General features: G+C 34.4%; 1 protein-coding gene across 1 annotated transcript; it reads right to left on the bottom strand.

The window, feature by feature from the left end:
* Positions 1 to 9,219: 9,219 nt before the first annotated feature.
* Positions 9,220 to 10,307, bottom strand: LOC137712110 (homeobox-leucine zipper protein HAT14-like). Its single transcript, XM_068451253.1, has 3 exons — positions 9,994 to 10,307; positions 9,798 to 9,877; positions 9,220 to 9,466 (listed from the first exon to the last, which is right to left on the bottom strand). The coding sequence occupies exons 1-3, from the start codon at positions 10,252 to 10,254 to the stop codon at positions 9,220 to 9,222; spliced, it is 588 nt and encodes a 195-aa protein (XP_068307354.1). The 5' UTR covers positions 10,255 to 10,307.
* Positions 10,308 to 11,016: the final 709 nt, after the last annotated feature.

The raw sequence follows: 11,016 nt of genomic DNA, 5'->3' as shown, positions 1-11,016 counted from the left end.
GTACTTGAAAGAGCGCACACTTGTACATCAGTAATAATTATAGAAGATATGCTGGTGGAGATGAAATCTATTTCAGACAGAGAATTCAAGTTCCTCTTACCTTAGCACACAAGAAACACTTCAATGCCAAGAATTGCCCTCTTGATAATCTTCACCTTCTCTGTTAGATTTGTATGTTCTAGCCGACGACTCTTGTCTTAGGGTAAATTCGCGACTGTGAATTTGAGCTGTTTAAGGCTTTAGTAATGCTTAAGGTACAGTACTCTTGAATTCTGCTTCTCTGGTATTAAGAGCCACCTTCTACAATCAAGTCAAGTAATCCTGCATTGTCTTGTGTTCAAACTTTTTGGGAATCTGCCACCTACACTACCAGTTTGAAATTGCCTTTTTGGTTGCTGTCATGTAAATTAAAAGTAATTGTTGTTATATTTGATGGGATAAAGAATGATCGAAGTTTTTATTGAAAATTATATAGCATGGAGGAAGTGTGATGGTAAAGGTATTTACTACCTAGAACCACTATTCCGACTCTCTTAAAAGTAAGTTCAAACAAGACTTAATAACACCCAGTCGTAATATTTCTTCTTTATTATCATATTTTGTTATAGTAAGCCCAAGCTGCAACTTAAATTTTTAAGCAAATACTGTATGTGTTAGTAAGTCTCGTTTGAACTTACTTTTGAGAGAGTCTGAATAGCGATCCTCTTTACTATTTGTATACATAAATTTTGTAATGAGTAATGAATGTAAAGAAAGCAAGAGTTCTGATTAGTTGTCCAGAATTCTATATTTCTGGATAGAGATTAAGGATGCCCCACTTGAGAGGACAAAGATGGTCTTTTGAACTTCTAAGTTTCAAAACATTGCGACTTTAGTGCAACTTTCACTTTCCTATATTCTCTCATTTTTATTTGTTTATTTGCTATATTGTCAAACTTGATGATGAACAACCCAGATTACCCTTCACCCTACCTTGATTGTTCTGAAGATTCCTGCATTCATGACCAGTGCATTCTTGTAATTTTGGTTGAAGTGCATCACTTGGACTACTTGGGCAATTCTCTTCTTTCTGCTGCAAAGCTAACGTATCCAAAGCAAAACAGATAAAGATGATTAAAGAGATGGTTTAAAGCAGTGTGGTGACCTTAAAAGAAGAGCAAAAGTATTTACAGAAAGAAAGCTTGACGGCAGGTCACCTTGCACACAAAGATGCTTTTGCTCATTGTTCTCTCTTTAATTTAATAAACATAATTTAGGAATGAGAATGTTGCTTTTCTTCTCTAAGAAAAAAAAATGAAGGATGTTTTAGTTGGTTACTGGTTAGGATGCATTCTTGCATATGACAGGTGCATAGACACAACTTCTCTCACACAGGAACCTTCTCGTGTGTTAGTCGGAAGATAAGTTATTGTGAAAGAGATGTTATGCATTCATATATTTTATATGTATGCAAGAATTTCTCATCAGTGAATGAATGACACAACCTATGTGAAGAACTTTGTTATATGTTGAGCATATATGCTGCCTTTCGTTTAGGAGAGCACTAGAGCAATAATCTTCATTTTATGCTATGGAACTTTTCTTAGAGATTTTCTAGTATGCACTATTGTATACATGTATGTGGCCATTGGAAGATCCTAGCTTGCACTCCAACACTTTATTCATCTGGTGCACCGGTGCATAATTTTTCGAGTTACTATTCCCTCAAAACTAAATTGCTAGAAGAAATAAAGAGTCAGCTTTTAACTGCCAAAGATGATGTCAGTTAGTACTACGATTTATTGGTATTTCTCTTCACTTGTAAGTGAGAGATTTTAACTTGGACTCTCGCCAAAAGCGAATTTGAACCAAATTAATATGGCTAGCTCATTTCTTCTACCCCTTATTGTATAATATCGAATGTATTAAAAACTACAATTAGTCTGGAGCACTTGGTAACATCATGAAGGCACGATTTGCCCTTCGTGAACTTGTTTGCAAGAAATTGACTAGATAAATGCTGCTCTCATCAATTGGAAGCAGCTTTAATATCATTTCATAATCAAGTGTTCTTTTGTTCTTTATTTTAGTGTAATAAAATGTGCATTCGACCAAAAATAGTAGGGGTGGTTCGGTATGGGATCCCAAACCGAAAATGGGATCCCGAATTCCAAACCAAAAATTTTCACAACGGGAATTTGAAGACCAACTCCAAACCAAAATTTCGGTACTCCTAATTTTCAGGATTCCCAAAATATTTTCGGTATTTTGAGATGGTTTGGTATTCCCAAATTTCATACAAATTGAAATAGCAAGCACTCATATCAAGTTAAATTAACATGCAACCAAAATAAAATAAGTAACAAACCCAAAAGCAAAAAAAATAAGTTACAAACCTAATATGTTTGAAAACTAACAATAATTTTTTTTGATTTCGTGTTGAAGAATTAGACACATTTGTGGGAGGTTTGTACTGGCAAATGTGGTAATAAAGGGCTATGGTTTCTACCTATAGACCACACCAATTATATTGCTACCAGTAGTTAGCAACAATTCAAATGTATAATTATACATATATATTATCTATTTTCGGTTTGGTATGGGATTACCGAAAGATTGAGTAGATAATACCAAATCCTATACCAAAATTTCGGGATTGGTTCGGTATTTCATCCTGAAAATTTTGGGAATTTTAGTTTGGGACTTTTTTGGTTTGGGATCGGGATTTTTTTAGTTTGGTTCTGGATTTTTGAGAATTTTTTTCAGTCCTAAAAAAAGGTGTAATAAAATGTGCAAAATAAGAAAAATTTCACCACTACTTAAAAAGACACTTTAAATAATTTGTTTTTTAGCGTTAACAAGTTGTCCCAATTTGCTCATTTTATATTAATTCAAAATTTTATCATTTATCCATCTCTTCCCGAAAGAAAAAAGGAGACGACGACCATATATGTAGATTAGCTGATCTTCAAGGAAAGGTAATGTACAGCAGCTCTGTGGCTTCCGGCTGACCTTGAAGGATGAAAAAAATTTAAAGAATTTAGCCTCAAGATTGTGTACAAACGAGAACCATTGCACCAAAACAAGAGAAAACTAGGGTTGATTTAGATAGGCCAACAATGCATAATAAAACAAACGTTTTAAACATTTGTAACTCAAGTAATTACGAGGATTTATTCCTGCACCTAAATTCTACGTTTCATTCCTCCTTTCTACACTCTTGCTTGTATATAAATAATAATGAAACAAACCTAAATCACCAGTTTCAAATCATGGAAGCCAAGAAACAGAAATGCTCTATTTAAGTACCCAAAAGTCACTTTAGAATTATGAATGGAGTCACGAATGTAATATAGATAATGCATTGCATGCAACTTTACACAAATTAACCCTACAAAGCAAAAGGATCCAAACCTGAAAGATTTCTTCAGTAAGCAGAGAATTGGATTGAAAGTTTGACGACATTTAGCAAAACTCAGAAAATCAAGTATCTAAATTTGCAAAGAACCAACAAATTAACAATGTTTACGAGTATATATATGGGTTTGGGGGAGAGCCAAGGGCGCTGCTCCATTGATTTCTAATAGATATTTAGTTAACTTTCATCTGGCCTCCACAAATAAAAAGAGGTTTTTTTTTTTTTTTTTGAATTGTTATTAGCATTCCAAAAATCTTATTTTGTATTTCAAAATTACACTTATGAGGAGCGTAAAATGAGATTTTTGAAGTGCTAATAACAATTCTCATTTTTTTTGTTTTTTGTTTTTTTTTTTTTTTTTTTGCCAACTTGTTAGAATTTTATTTTGTCAATGTGGATACATTTGCTCAAAAGTTTGTCACATAAACATATTTTCCAATTCCGGCTATGGTGTGAGCGTGGTTCAATTCTGTCTTCGGTTTCAAAACTTAAAATCGAGCCATAAATGACGGGTTCGATTCAATTGGATTTTGCACAAAAGTTACTATATCAATGAACCATACCGAACCAACCCAAATTCGATTTGGTCAGTTTGATTTGGATTGGACTTTTGCCGAGTTGATTTATTCCCTTGTACTTTAGAGGCATGAAATTAAGTTTTCGTAAAAGTGAAACAAGAGAAATTATTTACAACGAGTTCATTTTTGCTCATTCCCTAAGGTGATGGGGATGCTAAATTGCACATATTGCATGCGACTTATCAAAGCCGGATAAGTCATCAAGAGTGGCACATGTCGACATCTGAGAGAAACGAAGGAAGTTCAAGCCTTTGGAGAAACTAGAAAGCTCTCTGGCCAAAGCAAACACCAAATACACTTGTGTTCTTCATCCAACTCGTGAAGAATTAAAAAGTGCAACAAACACGTGCCGATTCATCCACCACCAAATCCATAGATCACCCACCATGAGAAACTCCTCGTGGTCCCATTTCATCAAGATCAAGCCTCAATGGCGTTGAAGAAATCACTAACCTGATTCAGGATCAAGTGTTCACCACCCTTGAATCGAATTCTACTTTGGGGTTTGGATCAAAGAAATATTCTTGTAAAGGAATGCTATAAAGAGGTTGTAACCATAAACTCTCATTAATACAAAAATATTATATTGTACATGTGTTTTTGTTTCATTCGTTGCAAGAATTTTCGTGTTTACAAATTTAGCACACCTAGTAAGACCATCTTTGCCTCTCATCTTTTTTCTCCAAGTGACTCAACTACAATTTGCTCTCTTTACATTTCAAGTTCTGGTTCCCAATTCATTTAGTGTGGACTGCCATTTGTACCAAAAAAAAAAAAAAATTGTGTTAAATTTTGGTCGAGAAACCAACCTTTTCAATAACAATCGTCTATCATGAGTAGTGTTTCATAATTTTAGTACGAGTAAGTATGATAGCATTAGGCATTTAGATTTGATTCTCGCTAAAGATGGGGAATCGATTCATGTCAAACAAGACTTCTTCACTTGTCAGTGGCACGGGGCTCTTCTTGTTTTATTTCCTGCTAGCTTATTATGAGGCTTAACCTACTCTCTTATTCCCTTAATCCAAAAAATATTGTTTTGTTATAAAACAAAAAAAAATATATGATAGCATCAGACGCTCATGAACGCATGAATAAGTAATCTAGTTATGGCGATTTGGGCCTATGGACTACAGGGCTTCATGTCACAGTGGGTCTTGTTAACAAAACCATAGGGCCCAATACTCGAAATTCTATACCACATTTGTGCAATCTGTAGCCAACTATACGAGGTATGCATGATTTTAATTTTTAAATGCATCCAATAACAAACGTAAATGGGAAGACATGTTTGCATCTAGAGACTAGATTTGATGTGGAATATCAATTTAGATCCGTAATAGGTTTGTTGTTCTTGATTATGACAAGCAATGGCTCTAAAAAAATGTGTATTCATGTGTAACCAGAAAGATGAGTAAATCCTAAAATGTGTTATACTTGATAACAACAAACAAGTTGAGGGTTTGTCTGACAAGTATTTTCTTTTCAGATTTTAGTTTCATTTATACGTTTTAGAAAATTTAAAACTAAAAACTTGTTTGGTAATTATTATTAAAAAAAAAGCTTTGAATCTATCCATAGATGCCATTATAGGCGCAACAAGACAAATGTCCCCACTCATTTTCTTTATAGAAAAAACAAATATGTACTACATGTCTAAGTAACATACCCAGTTAATAACCACTTATATGAAATAACATAATCTTGTTAAATTGACAACACCTCACCCAGGTTTAATGACTACCCGACATACAAATACCTAAAAGAAATTATATAATGATCGTGAAATTAGATGGACGAGGAGTATCAATGATAACATGGTTACATACAGCGACAACCGTATTTAATAATATGGTGAGTTGTTTTTAGTAGTTTAAATTATTGAGTAGTTAAACTTTTTATTCATATTCTTTAGATTTATTTTTTGTTACTTTATTATTTGAGGATGCCGCAATGAACAAAACTTTTGGCTCGTTCATGAACCTACCCAAATGTCCTCATACTATCGCTCTTCATGAATCAGTAGTCATGCTTTGCTTGTCTTGTAATTTAGCCTCATAGTTTAGGTATTTGACTTGTAATATAACCCTTGAATTTAGTCCATACCGACTACCATATCGTCCTTGCTAGCATTTTGGTAGGGGCTTTGCTGAGCACGTCATTGACAGCTTGCTATCGGTTTTCCATCACTCACACGTCAATTTTAGTCACTCATCCAACAGCTATTGGACCAAATTTCACACAAAATATGTTTTGCAGGTTTAACTTGCTTTTCAAGCATTATTATGTATGGTATTATGTGGTCCGATTTCGATTGATTTCTCCATGTCCTTTGTTTAATTATTCAATCATTTATGGGTTCAATGCATATTTACACGACTTTTGTGTTTTATTGATCACCAATATATTTTCAACCTCTCCATCAATCTTTATCCTTACATGTTTCACACGTTACAAAATTAGAATAAAAATTGATGGAGAGGTTGAAAATATAGTGGAGGATAAAGATTTATTTTCATCTACTCACAACAAAATTTGGATTTTCATGTAGTAGCTCCATCCTTATTCCCAATATATCGACCGAGAACATAAATCTTTATCCTCCAATAACTCATCAATGACAAAAAGATGTTCATTGATATAAACATAAAAATAGAATTAGAGACCAAGAGATCATGAATCTTCTAAAAAATATTAGAGAGACCATATTTTTGTGCCACATTGATGTACTATTTAATGTGGCAAGTGATGTATTTATGTCACGTCAATTCATGAATTAATATCATTGAATATTGGTTGTATATATTACTTGTCACATGTGATAGTATACTAATGTAGTAAAAATATGTGGTCTTTCTAACATTATTCATAGAATGAGAGAGCAAGAACATCATTACCTAAGTTTTTTCATTTTAAAATTACTATTTTAAAGGGAAAATGAGATAGTTCGAAACTATTACAAATATTTAGGGAAGTTGTGAGTTTTGAACCTGAAACACATGGGTAGAAACCTAGGCTATTCACTACGATATTGAACCAAAAAAAACTGTTTCCTAAGTTCCAAAATAAACTAAGAATGTGGATAACATCAACATCAAATTTACTGTACGTAATCATAATAATGATAAGATGATAAACAAAAGGATGACACACAAAACTTAATCGTGAAGAAAAACAAAATTCCTTTAAGGATGTTGTAGAAATTATGGGAGATATTGGTGTCTGGAATAATGGTTTTGTCAACGTCGTTCTATATTAAGATAAGTTCCTTCATCGCAATGGTATCTAATCAACAAACAATGACAAGACAAACCAAAAGATAGGGTTTAGGATGACATTAAATTGACTAGTTGTAGTTGAACGATCGTTATGGTTGACAAAGAATCTCAAACAGAAAAAATTAAATACAATTAAGCTAACAAAAAATATACAAATTTGAAGTTTGCATCTTAACTTGAAATCGCTTGAATTTTCCATGCAACGAGATGAAGATGTAGATGGTATATTTTGTATCTTAACATGCAAGTTGCCGCACATCTGCTTGGCATGCTTTTACACATAGGAGAGCATTCCCATTCGCGACGTGAAACAACGACTTATCTTCCCCATCTTCAAGATCAGATGAAGATCCACCTCTCATCCAAAACACACAAGTACCAAAATACAAAAGATCTTCATCGAATCGACCAGATATGCTAAGTGAAAATTTAGGAAAGGTTCTGAGCTCCAAAAAGATGATAAAAAGTTGCATGAGACTATTAATTGTTCTTGGTTTGAAAAACCTTCCGCTTTTACTGGAGGGAGTTCGACATGAGGATTTCATCTAATTGGATAGTAATTTTGACATTCATCATTTTTCCTTCTAGACTCATTAATCTTTGTGTTTGCCTAATTATAGATTTTCATTTCATTAATTCAATCTCGATCTACTAAGGAGAAAATAAAATACAAACGTCTAAACTATATCCAACTGTTGTCTCCAATAACACATCCTCCCGAAGGACAGGCCAAGCCAAAGATCTTCCACAAACATGAAAGTATTTGTACGCGTAGTCTATCATCATAGGATATCTCAAACCAAGATCTTCCATAAATATACTAGTTAACTGTCTGGTAAAGGAAATTTTTATTTATTTATTGATCTCAAGTAAAAGATTGATAATTTTTCAATCTGTTCAGAACAAAAGAAGTATTAGTTGAGAAAAGTTTTATTTTTCAAATGTCCAACCACTTATATAATGATATGTAGTGTATCACATTGTGTTTCGAACACACTGAAAAATTTCTAAGTAATGCTAGGAATACTAAATTTGTAAACATAATTGGCAAACCAAATGATATGTCACCAATATGAAATGAGCATATTTATTAGCATTTAAGTAATAATTTAATCAACTTTCTTATTATTTTATTTACAAATTTTGTCTATAAATTTAATCTCTCTAATATTACCCAAAATCTCTAGCAAAAGATCAATGGGCAAACATTAGATCATAAATGTAGCATATGTGGGAAAATGATCATCAAAATATAAGTAACTATGTTTGAATCCCCTCTCAAAACACATAAAACCCAACAACAACCATTTTAAAGGGGATTTCTAGCAAAATCGTGTCTAATTTCCTCATCAATAACAAAAATATATCATATCATCCTTTCCGTCTATGGTTTCTAAAACTTATAAGGAGAAACCATAGAGACAAAGATTGGGAAAACCAAACCTAAAAATAAACAAAATAATTAAGAGAACAAAAGACAAAATAAAACCCAACTCCAAGCCAAAATATATACAAATGGAATGGAGAGTGCAGGATATCAGATTCTATGTTGACATCTCATGCTGCTGCATGTGGGCCTGAGCAGCAAATGGATTTAACCTTGGCTGCTTCTTCTGAGCAGCTTTTGGGTTAGTTTGGTATTGCTGTGTTTTGAAAAAAAGTTGATTCTGCTGTGATGTGAGAATAAGCGGCTGTAAAATAAATCAACAGAGTGTTTGGTAAACTTTTTTGTAAAACTCCTTTTGAAAAAGAAAAAAAAAACAGTATTATAGTGTTTGGTAAATTTTTATGTAAAACAGATTGAAAAAAAAATCGATTTTTCAAAACTGGGTTTTACAGCTTCTTGTTTTTGGCTTTTTTTTCATCCAAAATTGTGAAAAAAACTGAAGCTGAATGTTTACCAAATACAAAAATAGCTCTCAGCTTTTTTTATACCAACTTTTATCAGAATCACCTCAATACCAAATCAGGTCTTTATGTGGTTGTTGTTGGTGGTGGTGGTGGAGGTGTTGGCTGAGGCAGTTGTGACCACGCGCCCACATGAGGGGCACATGGTGAGTGTGGTGGCAGGCAGCTGCATGTAGAAAGGCTGAGAGGTCTTCAAAGTTTTTAATTCTTGCAGTTCTTTTCGTAACCTCCTATTCTCTTCTGTCAGTGTTTCACAGCATCTCTTTAAGTACTCGCAATCTACTTCTGTCTGGTTCAGCTTGGTCCTGTATAATTATTTCATCATTTTTCCAAACAAAAATTAGTAATTTAGAGAAGGCCAACTACTTAAAAGCATGGGAACAAAATGTCAATGGTTCGTTAAATTTTTTTCAAAGAAAAAACCAAAATATTCAGTGTCTGTATTTTTATTTGATTTATTTCATTTAGAAGTAAGAAAAGAGAGAAGGATTTGCAGAACGAGAGATGTGCCAAATAGTGATTTATGAAATAATATCTAAATTTCGGTTTACACTAATTTCATGGTGTGATCACAAGTGATTGTATGAAATGAAAAAAATTATATTAAAGAGAAACAGAAATAAAACAGTAGTATACCTTGCTCTTCGATTCTGAAACCACACTTCCACTTGGCGAGGACGAAGATTCAACTGTTTAGCCAGGACAAGTTTTTGCTTCTGCAAATATTAAAAAATAGACCAACAAACAATTAGTCAAAATTAAAACAGGAGAATTGTTTACTCTCTGAAGTTCTAAACAAAAAACTTAAGTATTCTTTGTTCCCTTGACTTACAGGATTCAGAGTGCTGTGCTCTTTGAAGCTCTCCTCAAGAAAAGCCGATTGATCTTTAGAGCGCCTGAGTTTCTTCCGAGTCGACCCGTTCTCCTCGTCATCACTCGCTCTGTCGGCATCAACCTCCAAATCTCTTTTACTCGATCTTCCTCCACTTCTCATTCCAAAATCCATCTGAAACGATGAAACCGTGCTGTTCGGAGATGATAGCGGCGCCGCTGTATCATCTGCCTCCTCAGCCGAGGCCACCACTCCAGGCATCCGGTTCACAACCGTATTCCCGGTCCATCTGATGAACCGGCCGGTTCAGACACAGCCACTGTAACAAAATCAACCCAATATGAGAAAATAATCACAACCCATTTAATCCCACAAGTTGTAAAAATTTGGGTTGTGCTCGGATTCTAAGAAAATTAACCGGATGAAAAGAAAAATGAAAATTTAAACGTAAATTAAAAAAGTGACAATTGACAACCATATAATTTAGAATTATAAAAAAAATTATGTCCTCGAGGGTAGTCCGAGAAAGTCGGAGAGTCGGTTTCTGGCGATCAGCACACGAGACCCTAGAGGAGTGACGGTGGGAATTTGCACGGAACTGTGCCAGAGGTTGTTGTGGTGATCGCAAGCGTGAAGGCAGTACTACGGTGGCGTACGGGGGGCGGCTGGGCCCTATGGACGAACCGGATGCGGCAGGAATCATGGAGGAGTTAGGGCAGAACTTGGGGGATATGCTTCAACTTACAGATAAGGAGAAAGATGGAATTGTGACTGAGAGGAAGGATGTGGAAGAAGCATTGATTGGGTTCCATCATATATTACTGGCGGAGATACTAATCGAGAGGGTGATGCATGGGGAGGCATTTATCGATCGGTTCACATCATTGTGGCGGGGGAAGGAAGGGGTATCTATTCGGGACATTGGTGATCAGAGGTTTTTAATTAGGTTTGTGGCTAAGCGGGATATGCAGTTGGTTCTAGATTCGGAATTTCCTTGGACATTCCGATATGACTTTGCAATGG

Source organism: Pyrus communis, chromosome 13 (genome assembly GCF_963583255.1).
Source record: "Pyrus communis chromosome 13, drPyrComm1.1, whole genome shotgun sequence".
Lineage (NCBI taxonomy): Eukaryota > Viridiplantae > Streptophyta > Magnoliopsida > Rosales > Rosaceae > Pyrus > Pyrus communis.
The sequence above is the reverse complement of the archived record's forward strand: the minus strand, read 5'-3'. Positions and strand labels throughout refer to the sequence as shown.